Source organism: Polypterus senegalus, chromosome 9 (assembly GCF_016835505.1).
Source record: "Polypterus senegalus isolate Bchr_013 chromosome 9, ASM1683550v1, whole genome shotgun sequence".
NCBI lineage: Eukaryota > Metazoa > Chordata > Cladistia > Polypteriformes > Polypteridae > Polypterus > Polypterus senegalus.
This window is the reverse complement of record NC_053162.1, coordinates 128,506,624-128,533,069: the sequence shown is the minus strand read 5'-3', so window position 1 is coordinate 128,533,069 and position 26,446 is coordinate 128,506,624. Positions and strand designations below refer to the sequence as shown.

At 36.3% G+C, this 26,446-nt stretch overlaps 1 protein-coding gene across 2 annotated transcripts in view; it reads left to right on the top strand.

Moving 5' to 3' along the window:
• The first annotated feature begins 8,272 nt into the window (after positions 1-8,272).
• The window catches only part of LOC120535775 (C-type lectin domain family 1 member B-like), a 97,222-nt gene continuing 79,048 nt past the window's right edge, over positions 8,273-26,446 (top strand). For both annotated transcript variants that reach the window (XM_039763834.1, XM_039763833.1), the window contains exons 1-3: positions 8,273-8,352; positions 10,121-10,200; positions 13,723-13,803. In XM_039763834.1, the coding sequence (XP_039619768.1) occupies positions 10,137-10,200; positions 13,723-13,803 (145 nt within the window). In that variant the 5' untranslated portion in view covers positions 8,273-8,352; positions 10,121-10,136. The remainder of the gene's footprint in view (positions 8,353-10,120; positions 10,201-13,722; positions 13,804-26,446) is intronic.

The following is a 26,446-nucleotide window of genomic DNA, read 5'->3' as shown; positions in this document are numbered from 1 at the left end:
ACTAGGTGGAAGTGTGGCAACGTGTCTGGGAGTGGAGGATTGTTTATTGAGTATTTGTATTGTGTATTTGATGAGTATAGTGGAGAGGAGGGTGCTTTGTGCACTGTGCTGTATTAATGTCTACTTTTGGACTTTTATCTGGTGTCTGTCATTTTGGACAAGGGTTCAAGGGAGCGATAGCGCCCCCTATCTGTCACAATATACATATGCATATATATATATATATATATATCTATACTAATAAAAGGCAAAGCCTTCACTCACTCACTCACTCACTCACTCACTGACTCATCACTAATTCTCCAACTTCCCGTGTAGGTAGAAGGCTGAAATTTGGCAGGTTCATTCCTTACAGCTTCCTTACAAAAGTTGGGCAGGTTTTATATCGAAATTCTACGCGTAATGGTCATAACTGGAAGCTGTTTTCTCCATTTACTGTAATGGAGATGAGCTTGAACGCCGTGGGGGCGGAGTTTCGTGTGACATCATCACGCCTCCCACGTAATCACGCAGTACATAGAAAACCAGGAAGAGCTCCAAAAAGCGCTGAAGAAAACATGCATTATATAATTGAGAAGGCAGCGAAACAATAAGAAGCGAGCGAGTGACATATACAACCATATTCATGAGTTCTGCTACTTCGGAAACAAAGCACGATGTAAACCTACACTTTAAATTAAGTTCATAGACAGGCTTCGCTGGCGTTTGTAATTTAGTGCCTGCCCATATAAGGCCGTCCGTCAGTGGCAATCCAATAGCAAACTCCCACTAAATATTCACGGGTGAAGGACTGTGCTTATGGAGAGGAAGATGAGATGGTCAGGGTGGTGTTTGACACAAACTCAGCGAAACTGCGAGAGAAAGTTTTAAGTGCCAGGACTAAGGTAACATTAAATACAGCCATGGACATCGCACGAGATGGCACCAGCACAGCTGGGAACCTTCGATGCATGTACACCGAGCCGCTCACGTGAACTGACGCAGTGCACAGATAAAAGTAACAGTTCCAAAGAGCTGAACAAAACCGAATTACACAATTGAAAAGGCAGCAAAAATATGAAGCGTCTGATACATACAAGCATATTCATAAATCCAGCTACTGCGGAAACAAAGCACACGGTGGAAAAAGTCAATGTCCCGCTAAAGGAAGACAGTGTAAAAAACCCGTGCATGCAGTGTGTCAGGTCTCAGATAAAGAAGAAGACGAGCTGTTTATTGATGCAGTAAGAAACGAATCGATGAAAGAAACCTGTCATCTTTACAACGATTGACAAACACGGAATGTAACTTGAACACAACACATCCTACAAATACGAACCTGATTGAAAGAAATAATGATAATCAAATCCTTGATGACAGCAACACTCAGTAACACTCACAAAACAAATACTGTATATTGACAGTCATGTTACGTTATTTTTAAAATGTTCCCTTTTCTTTTCTAGCTTTTTAACACACTACTTCTCCGCTGTGATACGTGGTTATATATATATGTATATATATATCCCGATCTACATACTCGAATAATGGATACTTTATTCGCCATCAATGATTGTTTTGGTAAAGCCATACTCAGTGTATTCATTAGATGAACGGTAAAAAAGTAAGAGCGAGTGGAGGATGACTTATTGAGGCATGCAGGCTGTAGTGCGCGTCAACTCTATCTGAATTGCGCGATCACATTTGAAAAATATATCTTTTCAAGTTCTATTTAGTCCATATGTGTCAAACTCAAGGGCGCGGGCCACATCCGCCCGGCGTAATTATATCCGCCCGAGATCATTTTATATACTGTATTATTGTTATTAATGGCCCGGGTATATGAAGCGCTGGTAACACAATAAACTACAGATCCCATAATGCAGCGCTTCAGCTGCCTTGTTGAACACATACCGCTTTAATCAAGTCTAGCTTATGATGCTGCAAGTTACTGCGAAGCTAGCTCACACGATGCTGGAGAGAAAAGTTGATTCTGAAAATAGAGCCTTTAAAACCGATGGGAGGCTGAGTATATGTTTACTGAACCCGTGTGTCTCATTTGTGGAGCTAATGTGGCTGTAATTACAGAATTTAATCTAAGACGGCACTATGAGACAAAACATCAGGGTAACCTGAATGCAATGCAGAAGATACAGAAAGCAGAATAATTAAATAAGAATCTGACACTTCAGCGGACGTTTTACCCGTGCACAATCACAAAGTGATTTCAAGTGAAGCTGCTTTTATGGGAGACACAAATGCACCAGTGCACCTTGCCCCACTTTCCCTGTTGCCAAGTAATGTTAAACCAAGTCATCACTACGGTGTTCCCAAATACGCACTTTGCTGATAAACTGAGCGCACTGCGCACTGAGTTTGCACGGCGCTTTGGTGACTTTGAAGAACAAAAAAAGTCCGTCTACATGCGGCTCGAACCTTGTGCATGTTTGGTAGCACATATCTGTGTGAGAAGCTCTTCTCAGTGATAAAGACTAACAAAACAGCACACAGGAGTCGCCTCACTGATGAGCACCTGCAATCCATCCTGAGAATCTCCACAACACAGAACCTCACACCAAACATAAATGAACCTGTTGCCAAAAAGATGCCAGGCGTCCAGCTCTAAAATGACATATGAGCAAAGACAACTGAATGATTTGATTTGTTATTGCTGAAAGGAACACATTTTATTTATATTTCCAGGTTTTGTTATGCAGCATGTTCATATTTGAATTTGTATAATTTTGACAGGATATATTTTTATGGAGAGCAAAATCTTTTGGGATATTTAAAATCTAAGTTTATTTTTATATAAAATTACATAAGAGTAAAGAAATTTGAATGTTTGTTCTTTTAACGTTTACTTTATTTCTAACTTGTATAATTTAGACAGGATATATTTTTATGGAGAGCAAAATATTATAAGTTGTTTAAGGTTTGAGTTGATTTATTCACGAATAATATTCCTGTCTGTTTTACCATTCCTACCAAAGATATTTCTGTCGACTAAATAAAAATTCCTTCTATTTAAAATTTAAATAGAACTTGAACAAATACGATAGTTCATAATATCCACGCAGACTTGCACGTAAGAGCGGAGTTATCCGTTTTAACAAGCAGCGTATTGCACTGATACTGAAATAGCTGTGTGTGTATATATGTAGATATGTATGTATATGTATATATATGTTTATATATGTGTGTGTGTATATATATATGTATGTATATATGTGTATATATATGTGTATATGTATATGTTTATGTGTGTGTGTGTAAATATATATATATATGACAACACTCATCACTCACAACAGTGACAAAGCAATTACATTGACAAACATGTTACGTTATTTTCAAAATGTTTCCTTTTCTTTTTCATTGCTTCTTTAACACACTACTTCTCCGCTGCGAAGCGCTGGTATTTTGCTAGTATATATATATATTGTGGAGGACTGCCGGCTTCGTGCTCCGGCCCTCACCCCAGGCCGCCAGGAGGAGCTCTCCCGACAGCAGGATCGTGCCCCGAGTTACCTTGGGGGCCACCGGGAGTCGCTGTAGGGAGGCTCATGGGCTCTTGTGTGCCCTATAACCCGGGAGTACGTCACGGTCACGTGACAGGAAGGAACGACGTGCTCCCGGGTTGAAGAAAAGGACTGTTTACCCTGACCCAGAAATAATAAGGAACTGTGGTCTGATTGGGCAGGAACACCTCCGGGTCAGGGTGTATAAAAGGACTATGGGCCAGTCCAGACACTGAGCTGAGCTGGGAGGTAGAGGGGCGAAGTGTCTGGGCGAGGAGGAAAGAGAATAGTATTATTGTGTTTATTTAGTTTGAGTAGTGTGGAGGGTGCTTTGTGCACGTTGTCATTTAATAAAGAAGTCTTGGACTTTTTATCCGGTGTCTAGCGTGGTACCTGAGGGTTCAAGGGAGCACTAGCGCCCCCTACTGCCACAATATATATATATACATACACACATATATATATATAATTGTAATTAAAACCTAAACAAAAAAGTGACTTAGAAGGAAATTGGATGTATAATTACAGCACCAGGCTCATTTCAAGTGGATCAAGCAATGGGTAAGATCTTCTTTGTCTTGCCATGACACAATGTTACTCACAATCATATTTCAGAAAAGTGTTGGGATTAGTTTTCTTAGCTCTTTTTCTGCTTCCTCTGGAATGGTAAAAATGTAAAACTTGCTTTGAATGTTCACTCTCAATTTAGCAGGTTACAAGAGGCTGTAACTGATCTTGGTTTTCCATAAGTGCTGTTTAAAGCTGTAGATTGTGGTACTTTTAGCAGCGGTTGAAGGTGAGAAATCAGGAAAAATACGAATGCAGTTATTTTTAAATATAATCTCTTGTTTCTGTCTGAGAAGTAACATTATATTTAATTTGGATTGTAATTTTTCAAAATGCGCAATGAACGTTCTAGAATTTGAGGCATTCTCAGTGTTGATCTGAAGTACTCTCCAATTATTTTAGAGAGTAGTTCAGCTATGAATTTCATGGGATTTGAATTTTCACGGTTTTCAGGGAGACCTTCGATTCTGATATGATTCCTTCCTCTGAGCACTTTGCATTCTGAATTTGCAGCCGTTGCTTTTCCGTCAGTGTAAGATGAGAATTGTTCAACTATTTCAATATGAGTCGTGAACATTTGCTTAATGTCTTCAAACTGAGCACCAAGTGCTCCAAGTTTAACACATTTTCATGTATTTTTTCCTCACTTTTTTGAAGCATACCTTTACAGGTTGCCTCAAAGCAATTACTTAAACGTTTCTCCTGTTCTTTAATTTCCTGAAGCAGCTTCTTTCCTTATATCATTTACAGTATATCCTTCTTTATATTATTCTTGAGCTCCTTTATGTCCCCTCCAAAAGTGTTGATCATTATCTTTAGCTTGAACTGCACGTTTCAGTCTTCTCGATAGGGGCAGTTGACAGTATGGAAGGTAATGCCATTTCTAGTTTCACTGAACATCCTGAAATCGGCGAGTGCTCCTGGCCTGACTCGCTTGCACATTCACTCTTGACTGGAGACAATGCAACAGCGTCAGGTCCCGGGAAATCTGTACTTTCACCTATCAGTTCCAGGTCAGTCTCTGGTAGGCCATACCTTGAACTTGAGCCTTTTTTCTGCACCTCATGCTTATATATGCTTGAATATACTGTAATTAAAACCCCTCAGGTTGAGTAAATATAGGATACCTCAAGATTATATAAAAAAGGAAAAATAAAATCGCTGCTAACGGTGACAGACGAGACCAAACCATAACTACTATATTTAGTACTATATTTGTGATCATCATATTAGCATTTAAAACATTACCAGTTAAAGTCTGTCCAATTTAAGCTGAAAGGAGTGACTCCTCAGCTGCTAGGTCTGAGAGGGATAAACAGAGAAGCCATCAGAGCAAAGGAGAAGGCACCAGGATTTTAAAAGTGGGATGCTTCCAGCCATTGTTTTCAACCTTGTTTTAACTAGATTTTTTAACCTCTACTTTCATTCACCCTGTTTTTATGGATAATTTATTTATTGACGTTCTGAGCACTGCACTTTATTTGGACACTATTTTGGCTTTGTTTGTGCAAAGAGTTGCTGAGTGTTCAGTTTGTGACTTGGAAAGCCCAGATACAAACCAAAGATCCCAGCTACTGGCAAAAGATTATTAACATTAATAAAAACCTGCGGTACAACTCTAACACTTTAAATGTGATCTTAAAAAGTGGCAGTGACTTGCATTAATGATAATATTGATGTCTTGTTCTGACTTGATTCTGAGATTTGTGTCTAAGTAATAAACAGCCAAACAAAGCAATAATTGGTAACAACACAAATGTAATATAAAAAATGTAATACCACACGTGAAATACAGTTAGAAATAGACATGGTTAAAGTAGAAAAATGTGGTCAACTATAAGTTACAATGGGAATTTAAGAAGTAATATAATAGTCTTTTACAATTAATTACAAGTATGCATATATATATATATATATATATAGAGAGAGAGAGAGAGAGAGAGAGAAGCTATAACAGAATGAAAAATTAAACACAGGAAATGGATAACCCTCAAGGGTTATGTAATTGCAAATTAAAGCCAAAAGTGCAAGAGATCACTGCCCCATTGTAGATGTCATTTTCCAAGGTTAGAATGAGGTAAAAGAGTAGCAAACACTCCTCCAGAAAGTGGGGATAAACTGATGGAAAAACACCTATGAAGCAATACAAAGATCAATAGGACAATCCACAAAAAAACTCTCTTTATGAAGTGTCGTTCAAAATAATGGGAGAATCGACAGGAGTCAAATATTATTGGTGGTGGTTGATTGAAGGAGGTAACGAACTTCTGCACATTAAAAGACAGATGAATGGATATTGTAACGACCCGGCAGCAAGCGCTGGCGGAGTGACGCCGTATGGGTAATTTATGTAAATAGTTTGTGGGGAATTTATGGGTAATTTATGTAAAGCTCATTGTTGTGTCGAAATTAACTTAGTAACCTAATTGTCTTTCTTGTTGTAAGTGTTGTATGTGTTTGTGCTCAATCAGTGGGGTGGGTTGGGTTATCGCCGTCCGGGGTTGTTGTTATTGTAAATAGTCACCATCAATGAGAAAGATGGCTCTGTAAATGACCTTGACCATGGCTATACAATGAGTTTTAAGCTTTGTTTTACTGGCTATCTGTTAATAAAAAGATACAACAGGACAGAGCTGTATCATTGCTAAGATTCTATCTAAGCAATTATTGCCGAGACACTCAGAGTCGTGCGGTGTATGGGACACGAGTGCTCGTTATCTAAAGAGCTGGGTGCAGCTGCGTGCATAACACTGGCAATCCGCTAGCCGACAGCTTGGGAGAGGTGCACGGCAGAGTTCGGCTCTAAAATCTTTAAAGACTCCACCACGGGTTGTTACAATATATTAGATGAAGTGATGTATTCAGAAAAAAGTATAAAAGCAGATGAACTGTTTAATTGATTGCTTACTCCATTGACTGAGACAATTTGGGCATAACTCTGTACAAATAAATTAATGTTTTGCATTTTCATTCTCATTCCCTTTGAAGAAAAGGAAAGTTTTTTCCAGTGCAGTTGAAGGAGCTGTCAGAAAGATGATAAGAGTTTATCAACAGCCTGATTTCGGGGCCCCACTTCCGATTTTATGTAGGGGTTTACTCCCTTAGCCTTGATTTTTCCCACGTTTATCACCAGCAAGGGAACTGGGAGACTCATTGTGGTGGAAAATTCTGTTTTTCCATGCAGACCCAAGAATATGCCAACTGCACATCACCAGGCAAGGTTAAATGTTGTATGCCACCATTGTCACATTCCATAAGCATAAACATTGATATACATACAAAAGAGCAGTTACAACATTTATTTATGATGCCCTGCTACTGCGTTTTGTTTATGTTTTTGGTCAGTTTAAGTGATCAGAGAGATAATTGAAATGCAGAGGCCAAATTGGCAGTTTTGTTGTTTCTATACTTTTAAAAAGTGCTGATTACATATGAAGTAGAGGCAGACAAATTTAAAAAAATCTACAGTATTTATTCATGTTACCACAGTTAATGACAGTTCAGCACTAATACATCTTAGTATAGCCAAGTCTCTGCTTTGTTGTTTCCTACAAACTGTGCTCTCTGCTAGCTTACCAAAAGGTTGGTATTTTCTGTTTTGTTCAAGCGTCAATCATGTTCAATATATTGTAGTGTAGACATTAAGTTATACTTTGTTAATGTTTAAACACCTGTTTTTCAAAGCAGGTCTCCTGTGAGTCTAGCTTGAAGACTTTACAAAGTCTATAAAGTACAGTAGTTGTCTGAACCTTAGAGTCAATGCAGAATAATTAGAAGGTAACATAACAATGATATAAAGAAGAATGAAAAATAACTAGAACTTTATCACACCCCAGTCTCCTATTAAACAACAAACAATTTTAAAGAAAAATGTATATTTTTGGTTGGCTTATCTTTATTCTTTGAGTTTGTTTAAATCAGACTGCAACAACAACTTTTTAAAATCTTGCTATCAAAAGTACAACTTAATAAAGACACTAGTTTTTTTCTCACCTTTCTAACAAGATGGTCGTTCTCTTAATATAAAACTGTTGTTGTTTTATTACTCTCCTTTTTCTTTCATCTGTTATTTTTGTCTGTTCAGTGGGCTGTAACCTGTTTCATGTACAGAGAGTAACTAACAAATTGCTGGCCTCCTCTGCGGGGTGTGTCAGCCACTTCAAAGTGCAGCTCTGCTCTTGTTCTGTCACTTTTTTCTCCCAAACTTCTTCCCCTAATTGAATCAAAATATTCAATGCACGAAGTCACCTCATTACAGCTTTCTTTGATTCTTCTCTGAGGTTTGGTGAGTGCACATTTTTCATTTTAGTCAGAAATTTTTTTCTAGTTTTACATTTATTTTATTTAATTAAAACATAATAAAGTGGAAGAGATTTTTTTTCAATAGCTTATCTTGCTAACCCTAGCAGGTAATGTAGCTTAAATTTTGCCAAAAAATCTAGATCAGGCATGCCAGTTGTGCATTTTCAGGAACAATTAATGAACAGTTATCTGCTTGAGACATTCATATTCACTGTAATCTACTCATTTTATACACATAAACATAATTTACAATTGATTTTACTTTTTTGCCAAGTTCTTTCAGGATTGCATGTAGCTGATTAATGCAAATGAAAATTTTAATTACTAATGTCAATGTTGCTACCACTCTATCCACTCTACTTTATTCATGGCCTACTCACTTCCTATGTAGAGTTTGCAACATTTTTTCTTTTCCATTTAAAATTTTTTTTTGATACTAGTTCATAAGAATTACTTTTGAATGCTTTGAAAAGTCAAGCAAAATGACACCTTTTAGGCCTATCGGCTAACTAAAAAGATTACAATATGCAAGCTTTTGAAGCAACTCAGGCCCCATCTTCAGGCAAGATGTAATCATTATCATCATTACCATTATTATGATCAATGTAATCATTATCATTGTAATCATTTGCTTGACTTTTTACAACATTCATAATGGCTAACACGGTACAACACCCTAGTACTTTGAATGCTTTGAAATCACTTCAGCCTTCAGACTTTTTCCGGAGCGTCCTGACTCAGCAGTATGAGAAAACCCTCACATATGATATACTGTTTGACTCATGTTGAAGTCTAATTATACATGACGTCAAGCTTTTTGGGGTTCCCACTACTTTAGGCATTCTAATTTTTAGGCCAGTTTGAATAATATTTTATGCAGGAAAGAACACCCATTTGATAAAAAGTAAAAAAATAGGTGGAAACATGACCAGAAGTACTACATGTCACATCGACCGAACCTAGGGGTTAACCTCCTATCAATATAAAGGGTTAAAGTTACTTTTCTTCATAAAACTTCAAAAAGTGAGCATCTGTAATATAGGCATGTGGAATATCATTTTATGTTTTTTGAATATTGCTGATCACTCATATGATAATGTTTTGATATTTGATTCTTTAATGGTTGTCCTAGCCCTCTGTGAGCCACTGGAAGAAAACTGACCACTGTCAGATGAAAAATTACAAATTTCCACTACAATTGAGAATATTTAGACTTTAAATATTTAACCTGAGGCACACATTTTAATATTTCAAATATATTATACAAATGTTCTTTTTATTATGTACTACCTAATGAAATAAATCATTACATTATTTATGGATACCCAAAAGTAGGGCAACTTATGCTAATTCTGACTTTTTGCCAACTTAAAATTGTGTGAGAGCACTATGATTGGGTGGGTTCCTTCTATCCTGTAATGGAAACAGCAGTAAACGAACAAACAAACAAATAAAATAGATAAACTAAATTAAAAAGCTGTGAAATGTTTTTTTTACTTTTTATAAAAGATTGTACTAATATTTTTAAACATGATAGGTTTGTTATATATCTTAATAAATTTAACATTGATTTCTACTTGTTTTGAGACCAAAAGGATGTGCTATTTTAAATAATGCTGAAGTATTCAATAAAAGCAAAACAATTTCAAGTTTAAGTAATCTTATTGTAATTTCAGTTATACATTTTTAAGAATTGTACTTGCTTTGCAGTTGATGCTTGTTGATTATTTTCCTGTTTATTTTTCTTTAAGATCTTGCTCTTTGAAAATGTATTCTGAGAACATTTATTGTAATGTACAACAAGACATTAACATAAAAGACGAAGATACAGGTATTGAAATTTGGCTTATTGTACTGTATTGCTTTCTCTTCACAAGATTAATTAGCAGTCTTAAAGCCAGATAATAAAGTGCCCTATTGTGATTATCTCTATCACATAATATCCTGGTTAATTTCAATTGCTGAAGACATAACCTTTGTTTTTTAATTTTATACAGTGCTATTCAACAATAAGTATCATTTTGAGACACTTTACCTGATCTTGATTATAGTATACTGTAATGGTGTATTAATATTTTTCCTTCAGGTTACCTAAACTAGCTAAAATTCTCAGAATGACAAGTACAATCTACTTTTTTCAATAATGCAAACATCATTCAAACATCAAACTTACAAATAAATCCTCCTGGAGGGGGAACTAGATTATACAAGGCACACATAATGCACCAATTTAAAAACTACTAGCAACTTAGAGCCCGATCGAAGCGGGCTACAAATTCTACGTTTGTGAAAACAATACTTTCTCTGCAAAGAATCATTTGTTTTTTTTAAGACTTTGACCTTGTTCTCAAAGGTGTAGTTCAATGAGTTGCAATGTTTGCACAGGTTGTCAAATGCACCAGAGTGGTGCTCCAGAACTTCGTCCTCAATAATAGCTGTGTGATTGCAGAAGGCAATGCCGTGCCACTGAGCATTTTCACGGCGCAAGGAACGGACTGCTCTATTTCTTTCAACCCGCGCTGCAATTGCGGCTGGTCGAGCTTCTTCAGTCGCTTGTGCATGGCTGGCACGATTTCTTTCAGTGTTAGTAGCATTCTGTAGCATACGTTCTTCATCTGTCCTTTTTGTCCGATTTGCACGATTTCTTTCAGCGTTAGTAGCATTTGTAGCCGCACATTCTCATCCGTTTATTATGCATGTTGTGTACATCTGGTCGCATTAGCAAGTCTACGTTCCTCGTCAAGCATGTGACTTCGTTTCCTACACATCCTTACCGTGGCCGCTGCTCTTCTGGCTGCGTTGCGATCATCACTCATTTTAGATCTGAGATCGGCTAAATTTTTTTAAATTACCGTTGTTAATACCCAGCCGTCATTACTCAGTTTGCCAATAGATGTCAGAAGGAAAGATGCCAAATTGCATGGTTCTAACTTATATTGAGTCGAGGTATTGACGCGAACACCATACATATGGGGTATTGATGCGAACATCAAATTATATATAAGGATAATTAATTTTAATTAATTAAGTTAAATTTGCTAGATATAGGAATAAATTAAGGCAATTGGGAAAAACTAAATATTTAGAGAATACAAGAGAGGTAAAGAAGAGAGTGCAGGCAGGGTGGAATGCGTGGAAAAGAGTGTCAGGAGTGATTTCTGTCAGACAGCTACCAGCAAGAGTGAAAGCTGTGTTAATTGTGTGGTTGGAGACAGTGGCACTGACCAAAAAACAGGAGACGGAGCTGGAGGTGGCAGAGTTAAAGATGTTTAGGTTTGCATTAGCTGTAGGATTAGAAATGAGTATATTAGAGGGTCAGCTCATGTTGGATGGTTGGGAGACAAAGCAAGAGAGGCAAGATTGCATTGATTTGGACATGTGCAGAGGAGAGATGCTGAGTATATTGGGAGCAGGATGCTAAGGATAGAACTGCCTGGCAAGAGAGGTAGACAGGAAGGTGTAAGAGGAGGTTTATGGATGTGATGAGAGAGGACATGAAGGTGGTGGGTGTGACTCAGCAAGATGCAAAGGACAGGAAAATATGGAAAAAGATGATCCGCTCTGGCAACCCAAAATTGGAGCAGCTGAAAGAAGAAGATTAATTCAAAATGCCAACACTAGTAAGAAACATAAGTGGCATAATGTAAGAACACAAAATATATGATTAATAATCACACAAAAAGGAAATGTGTCTTATTAAAAAAGAAACAGAAGCAGCGTGGCAATCTACAACAGACTGATTAACGACCTAAGTACTGTATGTTATAGTCGTGTGATGCATAATGTATTAGTCAGTCAGTATTAAACTTGCTGAATCCCGAATAGGGTGGCAGGGTTCTGCCTGGGCCTATTTCAGCTAGCATAAAGTGCAAGGCAGGAACAAACACTGGACAGGGTACCAGTCCATCGTAGGGCAACACACAAACATACACACAGGCTAATTTAAGATTGCCAATTCACTTAACCAGTATGTCTTTGGACTGTGGATTAAACTGGAGCGCCCGGAGGAAACTCACACACAGACACAGGGAGAACATGCAATCTCCATGCAGAGAGGACCCTGGACGCAAACCCGTGTCTCCATACTGCTAGGCAGCAGCACTACCATTGCACCACCCTTGATGGCATCATAAAAATTAAAAAGATTTCTTTTGTATTACCCAGTTCCATATGCAAGTTTTTGAAAGTCATACTTAAAGCTGTAAAATAAACTATGTTTTTAGTAGCAATGAGAGTGATTCAACACTATCCAATAATTTAAAATTATATACAAGAACAAACTTGAGAATTACAGAATATACATTTATGTGCAAACAATTACTGAGCTTTTCACATCCAAAAAGAAAGCTGTAGCTTCTGTCAAGGGCTGAGAGGTTTGGTCATACATGTCAAAAAGGACTTACCTCTGTATTAATGCATAATAAGTATGTTTCATATTTAAAGAGCTAATGAGTTTGGAGGTGCTGTTATTTGTCAGGTAGTCCCGTCTAATGCAGCTGTTGCATTTTAGAAACCTAAAAACATTATGTAGCTTCACTGACTGGGATGTGCTCCAGCGAACCCACACAACCCTGTTCAGGACTAAGCGGGTTAGAAAATGACTGACTGTTGCAACGTGGGATGAATACATTTTACATCACTTCACTTACGTGAAAAATCCTCCTGTATTATGTGATACCCAGAAAACTGCATTAGCTAGTCTAAGTATATTTCCATGGTTCCAAAACAGGACACAATTTCAGAATTAAATAACATTAAATCGATGATGTTTAGTTATCCTCGTGGAGTGTTGTGCACCTTGAAAAAATCTACATGAAATTGCAGAGATGGAGGAGGGTGTCCTCCTTTGTGTTTCAGTCGTTTAAAAGCCTTGACCAAATCGGACAAATGGAACAAAACAAGACAAAACAAAAAAAAACCTGATGTACACCGTTTACACAGTGATCAGGCGTTTGATGTGGTGAGTTGACACAGTAATGCTTGGCTTCAGATAACTGCATGTGAATGTTTTTACGTATCTATAATCATCAGGAAATTAACAATATCCTTTACTGGTGTTGTAAAACCCCAACAAGGACACCTGAAACCTTTGGAGCTTATAATTTCTCATTAGTGAAAAGTGAACAATATTATAAGATTAGTAAAGTCAGTCAGTTAGTAATTCTCTAAACCACTTTATCTTGGAGCCTAACCCAGGTAGTGCAGGGGGCAAGGCAGGAAACAAACCTAACGTGATCGAATGTAATTAATTCTTGAGTTGTGCGATTAACCCTGCTTGTTGTTCGACCTACATGCTATTTTTGATTATCTTGCAATACATTTGTTGGTTGCTTTTCTGCTTACTTTTCTTTAGGATATTCATCTCTGAACAAGCCTTCTAAGGACATTTATTGTAATGTACAGCAAGGCATTAACATAAGAGGAGAAGATGCAGGTATTGAAATTTTACAAATAATCTTAATCTTATTTATATTGCTTTTTCTCCACAAAATAAATTCAAATAATGCAGTATCCTAAAATTTTTAAATGATATTGTGATTATTCTGTGTATAAAAGCAAATCCCTATCATATAACCCCCCTGATTAATTTCAGTTGCTGAAGGGATAACCATGTATTTTTTCATTTTATAAAGTACTGTACAACAAATATTTTTCAAGCAGGTTACTTAAACGAACTAACAAACATCAGAATGACAAGTGCAAACTACTCTTTTCAATAATACAATCAACTATCACCTTTTACTACAGAATGAGTGCACACAAACAAATCTACTGTATGTATCTCATTGAGTGTGAAACTAGATTATAACAAAGCACACAAAATGCACCAAGGACTGAAAGGATGAGATTGTAGGTACAAGAATCTAAAATGAGCTTTCTCCAGAATGTGTCTGGGCTCTCTCTTAAAGATAAGGTTAGAAGCACAGACATCTGGGAGATGTTCAGAGTAAAGTCGCTGACCCTCTGTATCGTAAGGCATCTATTGAGGTGGTTCGGGCATCTACCTCCCTGTAGAGAGTTCACAAGCACTATCAGCTGGGATGAAACCCCACAGAGCACACTGGGCCCACTGGGAAGATTATATCTCCAAATGTCCAGTATGAGTTGATAAGATTGGCTGGGGAAAGGGACATATGGGCCTCAATGCTAAGACTGTTGCCCACATGACTTGGTCTTAGAAAACTAGAAAATAAATGAATGAACAAATAATTCAATAATTAAGACCACAGAGCAATGGTAAGGACAAATTTTAGTTCAAATTTTCAAAGTTATAACCCACAAAAAATGTCTCTGTGGTTTAACACTCTTATGTGACAACTCCCATCTCTCTCTGAAAATGGACCTTAGATGGAAAAGAACACTTCTTAACTTGAGTGAAAAAAAATAGGTTTACAAGAAATACCACTTCAAATAACAACATTTTAAACAGAAACAACTTCCTGATTAATGCCAAACCTATTTTGGGTGATAAGAAACAATTCTAATTATTTCTATTTTTATACACCAAGGTGTATAGAGCTACACAGTTGCCCCCATGTTTAAAATGCATAGTTTCAGTTACACAATTTATTTTTTGTTTACACATATGAGTTCAGGTTTTATTTCAAGCAGTAGAAATATAGTAACCACAAAAGATAAGCATTTCTTGTGAAGACTTGTACTGCTGACTGTTTTAAATATGGAGGTGTTTAATGCTTCTTACTGAGAGGTGTCATTTAATTAAGTTTCAAAATGTAACACATTTTTGTAATGTGTGAAATGTGATTATACGTTTTTGCCACTTTTGGACAACACATTCTTGCTTTTAATTCGAGTTTTATGTACTTAACAAAGGTGAACTTGAATACATGGGACAACATTTGATTGAAGATGACACTAATGCAAAACCACTAAACCAATTCCATTTAATTTCTACTTTTATTGTGCAGGGGTTGTGCATATTAGTAGCTATAATGTTTTAAACCTTCGTTACATACAATTAACCTAACATGCAGGAAAACTCAGAATTTAGAGAACAGCTATGCAGATATAGTGAGAACATAAACAATGGGATCTGGAGCTTTCAGTGCTAAGCACTATACCATTTGTTAAGTACACAAATAAAAAACGTTGATCATCAAAGTATGGTCATAAAATATACTCATCTTGAACAAGTAAGCATTCTCAACTTGTCTTTATGTTTTGAATTTATTTAAAATTTATTTACTAAAACAAAACCCACAAAGTTTTATAAACTACTTTTAAGTAAGGTCAAACAACTACAAAAAAAAAAAAAAATTACAAAATACAGACAACACAGGAAAGAAACAATTGAGAATATTATAACGCCAATCACAGTTACAAAACAGGGCCAAAAAATAATACTAGGAGACATAGTAGTACATAAACAAACCAAACAAGAAGATGAAAATAATTTAACTTTAATATTAGAAGATGAGGAAGAGGAAATATTAGAATTTGATGAGGGAGGATAACAATTACAAATAGATGAGTTGGAAAAATCAATAGAAACAAATGTAATTACAAGTACTTTACAAAGCCAAACAGAAGAAGACAAAAATAAAAATGAAACCAAACCACTACAACAAACAGAACCACAACACAAAGAAAAACAATAGTTTGAATGGTTTGGAACTAAAATAGAAAGAGAAAGAACCTACAGATACCATAATAGTAGCTTATTACCCTAAGAACCACAGAATCTCACATAATAAAAATATAGAATGGACAATCAAAATAAAGAAACCTATAGTTATCATGGGTGACTCTAATTTGAAATATATTCTGGGTTTTCCATACACAAGCAGGCTACTACCCAGGAGCAAAGATTATGAATATTATGGCAATTTTAAGAAAATTAAAATACCCTATAGTGGACGTAATGGACATAATTTTTATAATAGGCATTAATAACAAAGATGTCTCATACCCAGAGACAATTATTAAACAGATTCAGACTCTAATTAGAACAACAAAACAATTTCAACCCAATGCTAGAATGAGAATAAAGGAACTTAACTTTTCACCAAACTTAAAATTTAAACAATAAAGTATACTACATAATTTCAGCAACTATATACATAACAGTGGACTACATATCCCTAAACTAAAAGAAAGTGAATTCAATGTCCACAAAGACAACATTCATTGGATCAAAAATACAATAGCAAAATTTAAACTAATGGCTAGGGTTTTAAACTTAGTCTAAGGTAACATCCAAAAATCAGGAGATTATAATATATAACAATGTTTTAAACTTAATCAAGCTAACCAAGGCCCAATTAGAAATATTATACAAGGGAATTACATTTGTTCCTACTACTAACAGAAATCCCAAATTAAAACATTAAACATGGAAATATATACAAAAACTTCACAGAAGGAAAAAACTCATACATTATTTTGAGAGAAGAACTACACACAAAAGATTTCCCTTCATTCCCAAATCTAATTGGGAACTGGAAAACAATAAAAATAAAATAAACAAACATATACTGGAATTCATAAGATAGATAGATAGATAGATAGATAGATAGATATATAGATAGATAGATAGATAGATAGATAGATAGATAGATAGATAGATAGATAGATAGATAGATAGATAGATACTTTATTAATCCCAAGGGGAAAGAAAATTAGATAGGAATTTAAAACATAAAACCCACAAATGATGAAAAACTATACAACTGAAGAAGGGGAAGCTATGACACAACTCAAAAATGAGACAAACCATTATAATAAAGCCAGTTGATAAAGACAGTGTAATAGTTATAATGGGTAAGAAAGAATATGAGGTCCACAGACAATTGAATGGCCAAAACTATTACAGAAAACCAAAATCCCCAATTTACCTAGACACACAAAAACAAATTTATAGTTTAATAGATGAAATGAGAGAACAAAAAATCAATGATAAACAAGTACAATGTCTTAAGGACCCCTCATACCCAAAACTAAGAAAGTTCTCCAGTCATGGAAAATTCCTTATAAAATTCTCATTGTTTCAGATTATGGGAGGGAAACATATAACGTAGCAGAATTCTTAGAGTATTTATTAAACCACCATTTTCTCAAAAACATACTAGTTACGTGAGAGACATGAAAGAAGAAAAGATAAATAACATAGAAGTAGACGAAAAAGATCTACTATTCACAATGTACATAAAAAATCTCTATACGAACAGAGCCATCAGTCATAGAATTCAAGTTTTTCATAAAATATTACAACAAAAAGTTAAACCCAAAAAATGATAAAATATATAATTAGACTATTAACAATATGTCTAAAAAGAAATGAATGATTTTGAATTTTACGGTGAATATTACTTGAAAGTGAAGGGAACAGTTATGGGGAATAAGTTTGCCCCGGCATATGCTAACTTATTCATGGCCCATTGGAAAGATGAAATTCAACACGAAATACAATTAAAACCTAAAATATTCCTGACATACTGTATCTCGATGATATATTCGGCATATAGGAACACAGCAGAGAACAGTTTTATGAATATTTAAAGATTTAAAATGAACACTGGCCCAATATACAGTTAACAGCTACATTGGATAAATAAAAAGTAAAATACTTAGACACAACAATTTATAAACTACAAAATAAACTAGCTACCAAAGTACATTTCAAGGAAACAGACACCTATGCACTTTTACGTAAGGATAGCTATCATCCAAAGCATTCCCATAAGGGAATAATTAAATCACAATTGTTGAGATTTTATAGATTTTGCACCAAAAAAGAATATTTTATGATAGCAACAAAAATATTATTTAAGGCCCTACGGACAAGAGGATATGGCAGGCCAGTTCCAATTAATTTCTGTTTTATTGTGCTCTTTGGTGCTTCTGCCTATTATTAGCTATAATGTTTAAAATCGTCTTTACGTACAATTAACCTAACATGCAGGAAAACTGAGAATTTTGAGAACAGCTAAGTGGATATAGTGAGAACATACACATTGGATTCTGGATTTTATTTAAAATTGCATGAAATATTCAGTTACCCTGAAAACAAAATGTTCTTAGACATAGTTGATAATATCATAATTGTTTGAAACTGTCTATTTAATAAAATAATCATTCTGATTCTTAAATGGAACACCACTGTCTTTTTGTCAAACAACATTCATTTGAAGCTAAATCATTTCAGCAGATTTTTTTCATATATGTCCAAAGTAATTATATATATATTACCAGTGGTGGGGACAAACTGAAGCAGCACTTCATAGCTCAGGAGAAAAGAAAAGAAAAAACACACACAAACTGTAATGTTACCTACACACTGCCCAGTAGCACTACTTGAACAAAAATGTTGCCCTTTTTCTTCAGGCTTGAAAATTACACAATTACTTTCTGTCATTTCAGTCACCAGTCTGTTTTACACTGAAGAAAGGGTCAATGTATTAAACCTTTCCCGACTCAAGGTTTTCCGTACTTTGAAAAACTTCCTAATATGTAGAAAAATATGTAAATCTATAATTTTTAATAGACTGCTGGACACCAACCGATTAACAGTTTGAAATTTAGGCTTCTTAATGGGTGGCAGATGGACCATTTTAAACAAAAATGCATAGTCACAATAGAACTTGAACATATTTACTTCATATCATATGTTATAAATTGTTTGCAATATAAAGTTAACATAACCCAAATCTCAACACGTTTAAATTATTGAAATTCTGAAACGTTACATAAGTTTCATTACCAATATTGAAGTTACACTTCTTTGGTTTACTTATTTTACTTGTGGCAAAATACACACCTTCTAATTTATTTTAAGTACAAAATTCACAAAGTCTTCTTCTTCTTCTTTTGGCTGCTTCCGTTAGGGGTTGCCACAGCAGATCATCTTCTTTCATATCTTTCTGTCCTCTGTATCTTGATCAGTTACACCTATCACCTGCATGTCCTCTCTCACCACATCAATAAAATTTCTCTTAGGCCTTCCTCTTTTTCTCTTGCCTGGCAGCTCTGTCCTTAGCATCCCTCTCCCAATATACTTAGCAACTCTCCTCTGTACATGTCCAAACCAACGCAATATCACCTCTCTGACTTTGTCTCCCAACTGTCCAACTTGAGCTGATCCTCTAATGTACTCATTTCTAATCCTATCAGTCCTTGTCACACCCAATGCAAATCTTAGCAACTTTAACTCTGCCACCTCCAGCTCTGTCCCCTGCTTTCTGGTCAGTGCCACCGTCTCCTGCCCATATAACACAGCTAGTCCCACTACTTTCACGCTTCCCTTTCACTCTTGCTTATATCCATCTGTCACAAATCAATCCTGACACTTTTCTCCACCCATTCCACCCTGCTTGCACTCTCTTTTTCACCTCTCTTCCACAATCCCAATTACTCTGTACTGTTGATCCCAAGTATTTAAACTCATCCACATTCGCCAACTCTACTCCATTCTCACCATTCCACTGACCTCCCTCTCATTTACACATATGTATTCTCTCTTGTTCCTACTGACCTTCATTCCTCTTCTCTCTAGAGCATATCTCCACCTCTCCAGGGTCTCCTCAACCCGTTCCCTACTCTCGCTACAAATCACAGTGTCATCAGTAAACATCATAGTTCACAGGGACTCCTGTCTAATCTCGTCTGTCAACATGTCCATCACCATTGCAAATGAGAAAGGGCTCAGAGCTAATCCCTAAAGTAATCCCACCTCCACCTTGAATGCTTCTGTCACTCCTACCACAGACCTTACCACTGTCACACTTCCCTCATACATACCATGTGTAACAAACCATAGATACTTATCTACCACTTTTGACTTCCTCATACAATACCACAACTCTTCTCAAGGCACCCTGTCATATGCTTTCTCCAGGTCCACAAAGTTCCAATGCACCTTCTTCTGGCCTTCTCAATACTTCTCCATCAATACCATTAGAGCAAACATTATATCTGTGGTGCTCCTTCCTGGCATGAAACCATACTGCTCCTCACTAATCATCACCTCACTTCTTAACCTAGCTTCCACTACTCTTTCCTATAACTTCATGCTGTGACTCATCAGTTTTATCAGTCACCACTCTCTGTCCATCACTTCATCCAGTTCCAGAAATCTTATTTCTCATCTATCACATAGCCAACTTGCGGGGCATATGTGCTACCAACACTGATTATCACACCATTAACTTCCAGCTTCATAGTCATCACTTTGTCTGACACTCTTTTTACGTCCAAAAAACTCTTGACATACTGTTCCTTCAGAATAACCCCCACCCCATTTCTCCTCCTATCCACACCAAGATAGAACAATTTGAATCCGTCTCTAATCCACCAGGCCTTACTTACCTTCCATTTAATCTTTTGCACGCACAATATATCAGCTTTCCTTCTCTCCATCACATCAGCTAGCTCTCTCCCCTTACCAGTCATACTGTCAACATTCAAAGTTCCTACCATCAGTTCCGCTTTGTTTACCTTGCTCCTCTCCTCTTGCCTCTGGACATGTCCCAGCCACCGTTCTTCTCCTTCTTCGGCCAACAGTAGCCCAATTTCCGCCAACACCCTGTTGGCTAATAGTACTGGTGGCAGCCGTTGTTAACCTGGGCCTCGACCAATCCAGTATGAAAATCTGTATTGTTGTCCGCATATTGATCTGGAAAAATTTTACACCAGATGCCCTTCCTGACGTAATCCTACCCATTTATCTGGGCTTGGGATGGGCATGAAGGAACATACTGGTTTGTGCATCCCCTGAAGTTGGGTTAAATGGTATAATTTATTTGAGCTGATTATTATATCATATGCAAACATATTGTACTGCATTTGTTTCCAATGCATGTATGCAATTCTGTAGTTTCGAGGCTTTGTGTTGTATTGACATTATACTGCACAAGTGAGAGATGGAGCAAGGCTAGCTAGATTTCAATGGTTCCGAAATGAGACACAACTCATTAAACCAGAATTAAACATGATTAAACATTAATTTGATGAAGTTTGGTTTCCTCTGTGGAGTTTAGTGTGTCTTCAAAAAATGCACATGAAATTGGACAGCTGGGGGAAGGTGCCCTCCTGGGTTATTCAGCCGACTAAAAATCTTGACTAAACAGGACAAGCAGGATATTTTAAATTCTGGGATGCAATGCATGAATACAGGACTATCATGAAAAGGAATGGTCATCCTAACTTCAGGATAAAGTATACCTGGTGAAACTCCTGACCCACCGATGCCTTTCCAAGAGTCTCTGCATTGTCAACATTATACAGAAATGCACAGATAGAAACAAAACAGAAGAGAATTGACGCAGTCTGTCTATGCTGCCATCAGGCATTTGCAGTGATGATTTGACAGTGCAATGGTTGGCTTCAAATAATTGCATGCAAATTTTGTTTTTGTGTATCTATAGTTGTCACGAAATGCCAAGAGGTCTGTGCCATGCTTTAACAACATTCTTTTCCCTCAACAAGCAACCTGAATCCTTTTGATCATATAATTTCTCATTCGTGAAATGTGAACAATAAAGATTTTTATTACAAGAACAGCAAAGTGATCAAATATGATTAATTATTGAGGGAAACATGATTGTGGCTCAACCTACATGTTACTCTTTGTTATATTGCAATAAACATACGCATATTGTTTTGATAATAATCAAAAATGAAAATCGATTTTTTTTTTTTTTACATATTATTAGCTGTGCTGGTGTTTTAAAAGCCCTTTGTACTACAAGAACTCTCACTTCAATAAGAGTTTCAAGGCACACCATAGTTAATCCTAAAATGTTTTGAAATGTGTCATTTTTCAATAATCATCAACTTTAGCTTAATGGAGTACACCTTTACAGCAAGTTTTTTATTGCTATATATTTTTCTTTTGCCTTTAGTTGACAAAAAAAAAAAAAACAATAGTGATGAATGGCATAATAATTTAAATGTGAAATAATATTTATTCCTAATGTTTTCAATGAACAATATATGGTATGTTTTACCATTTTGTAACAAAAATATCAGGTTAATGTAAACTATAATCTAGCTAAGGTTACAGCAACATTAGACATGTTAAAAGAAATCCATGAAAAATAAATGCAATGGAGAAGAATAGGTTAAATATCAAAAAAGTATAAACTTTTGGCATTTTCAATGTATAAGTTAGCTTATAATGTTTTATCATCTTCTAACGAACATATCAGAATACTGTATTTCTGTTGTTTCAATCTTTTCTGTTCCATAGTCCCCTAGATAACCACAAGAATATATCCCCTAAACAGACTATGATATATACCCTCTTGTACTTTTGATACAATCTTGACAAAGGTACTTTTTAATTGAACTTACATTTATTAACAAAAGCAAATTTGTGCTAGTGCTATTGCACTGTCTGAGACAAAAGTTATATTTAGCAGTGCCTGAGTTTCTTAATCACAACATTAAACAATGTTCCATTTCTATGCATAAGTAGTAACTAGTAGTTACAAAGTACAGAATTTGACACTGCATAGAATTTCAATAACAACAGAAGTTTCTCACTATTCACTTGGCTTAAGTATAGTTGTTAAATTGTGCACAAAATGGTTATGTATTTCTGAAATTGAAAGAATAAAAATTTTCTAAGTGCAGAATTAGTTGCTGCAGACATTTTCCATGATTAAATTACAGAAACTACTTAACAATTCTCTATAATCAGCACATTTATCAAGAGTGAAAATGCAAATGTGCATTCTCTCCACACACAACAATCAAGGTCAGCAGAAAAACAAAAGTATTGTGTAGGATGGAGGCAGCAGTCAGGGAAGGCATGAAAGTTTAGCCAGTGAGCTCTGACACCTATGCAGGTTTAAAAAGTGAGCAGAAAGTTAGCAGCGTGTGTTAAGCTGTGTCCCCTTCATGAGACTGTCGTGTCATTGGCATCATTATAAAATTCAAATTTTCTTTATGGCAGTGTGGAATATTATTTTAGTGTTCCTATTCCCATTCTAACTACAGGTTAATAGGAGCAGTGCAGTGCAAAAAAAATTAAAGCACACAATGATGATGCATTTTAATTCCTGGGGCCTCATGTATAAATGGTGCGTAAGCACAAAAATGTTGAGTAATGCCATTTCCATGCTCAAATCACGTTGTATAAAACCTAAACTTGGCATAAAGCCACGCACAATTTCAGGTTAGCTAAAACCCTGGTGAATGCAAGTTCTCCGCTCTGTTTTGCATACCGGTGGCACCCAGCATCAAAGCAATGCTTTTGTTCAAGTGTGGTTTCCCTTTCTTTTTTAGATGCACATCCCTGATGCAGCTGAAATCAAATTAAATACACTGAAATTAACCACATATTCTTTATTAGTTTAAGGCATCTGATTGTAATTAACCTGTAACAATATAATGGTCCATGGAATGGCCAAACTATTAGCTGCGTTAGCATTGGTACTCTCACTGCACCTTCTTCGTCTTCTTTCAGCTGCTCCCGTTCCATATTACTCTCACTGCACCACTCGGAGCATTTATATCACTGTATCTGAGTGTGGAATCACAGCTCTACAGCAGCTGATTGGAAAGAGAATTATCGGTATACAGCATCAAGCACACACTGCCTTAGCCATGCGCACTCTGTTGAACTGCTCTCATACTGCAAACGCTTCAGAGCCTTTCCTGTAGGGACATTGCGGTTCAGAAACAGTTTCATCCCAAGAACTATAAACACACTCAATCTGTCCATCAAGTGGTCCTTGTACTTGTAGAACAGTTTGTATTTGCACGGTGGCGCAGAGCTAGCTAGTTCGGGGATTGTTCCTACCTTGCGTTGTATTCTTCAATGAAATAAATTACTGCAGCAGTACTGTCTCCCTCAAACATACTAACTCCCAATTCCTGTCCTGTCTTTTCTTTCTTCAAGTACCCAATCACCACACAATGAGCTCTGTAATAGATGCCATCTAAGCTTAGAACACCGATTCTTCAAAACTTTTAAGGAACATTGAAATATTTTCATAGTACATGTTTAATTATTCTATTCATCTGTCCATTCAGTGTTGTGCCAACCCCAGCAAAAATACAACGCAGGAACAATCCCTGAACAGGGCGCCAGTTCATTGCTAGCGCGGCAACACTATGTCCTCACAAGTTTAATTATTAACAATATAGATTATTTAAATGATGTTAAAACTTTATCTGTATAATGTAATAAACATTTTGCTGCATTTCATCTTAAAAATTATATCGTCATCATATGTAAATATGTGCTTTATAAAGTGGCTCAGGTTGTGCAATATTATAACTGTATCACAAGTTTACAGTGAGGTAATTGTACTTATAAGTATAAACAGTTCTGCAAGGAGCACTTGATGGACTGATTGAGTGCGTTTATAGTTCTTGGGATGAAACTGTTTCTGAACCGCAATGTCCCTACAGGAAAGGCTCTGAAGCATTTGGTTGCAGTTCAAATAGCATGGCTGAGGCAGCGTGTCCTTGATGCTGTATCCCGATAATTCTCTTTCCAAGCAGTTGCTGTAGGGCTGTGATTCCACACTCAGATACAGTGGGATAAATACTATGAGTGGTGCATTGAGAGGAACAATGCGAAAGCAGCTATGGTATTTGGAATAGTCTGGCCATTCTGTGGACCATTATATTATTACAGGTTAATTACAATCAGATGCCCTAAACTAATAAACGAAATGCAGTTAATTTCAGTGTATGTCATAAAGCCGCATCAGGGATGTGGATCTAAAAAAGAATGGGAAACCACACTGGAACAAAAGCACTGCTTTGACGCTGGGTGTTGCCAGTTTGCAAAACCAATTGGAGAACTTGCGTACACCAAGGATTTAGCTGGTGTGAAAATGTGTGTGGCTTTACGCCAAGATTAGTTTTTATACAATGCTATGTGAGCGTGGAAACGGGCGAATGCAACATTTTTGTGCATACATACCGTTATACATGAGGTCCCATGTCTGAATCCAAATCAACACTTGCTGGAGATACTGAAATGACTATTGAAAATATTTTTACATCATGAATCAATGAAGAATTAATTGAAGGGAGGTGGTATATACAGGTAATCTGTTTTGACTAACGTAGCATTAAATACCCAGGTCCCTATGATATTATTATTATTTTTTACTGTTTTTGTTTTTCCAATTTATTTCTAAACATTTTTTATGATAAAAAACTGTGTGTATTCAATTGAAGTAAAAATATTCAGTAACAGCAAGCAGTTCAAGTTAAATTCATAAATTAATGGGTAAATTAAAAAAAGTTCAGAACATTACTGAAAATAATAAAAGGGGCGAACCAGAAATGAAACGGTGGGATGCTGGGAAAATCGTGGTGCTGGATGGGTAGCTGATGTCCTCACCGGGGCACCAGAGGGAAAAAAGGAACCTGGAATTACTGCGGCTCTTTCGATCATCTGGGCAGTATTATGGCGGCGGAGCCTCTGTCTTTCTGAAGAAATAAAGAGAGAGAGGTTAGTACGCTGCCGTTGTCCTCTGGCACAACTTGTCACTTGTCACAAACCGGCAGTAGTAACTCGCTAATCCCAAGAAAGCTTACACCTGTTTTGTGACTATCGGACGGGGCCATTCCAAGATGACTTTTACTTTGGAGCACTGTGGTTTCACCAGCCCTCCACCTACCAGAATATTCTCAGAATTGCAGAAATTACAAAGCCCCTGTATACCTCACTGATATATACATTATGAATTTTAATGCAATAATGAAAATCGCTAAAATATATATAAGAAAAAAAATCAGCATTCATGATATAAATAATGTATTCTTATTGACAGTTGTGGCCCTTTTCAGTTGTCTCAGCACTTCTTGTATGTCAAAATCTTAAGCACCATGCACAAATAATTTAGTGTCTATGTACAATATTATTAAAAACAATAAATGCATTTAAATTAGCTGATTCAGACTTACACATGTTCTAACCTGTTGAAATAAACTGACCTTTCCTGTTCTGAATTGCAGGTTTAACAAGAAATGACTCTGGGGTTGTATGGTTTCACAACTATTAATGATTGTGCATTACAGCTCCAGGTCCTTAATTTGACTTCTTGATTGATTACTGTCCATGTGTACATATTCTCCATGCATTTGTAAGACGT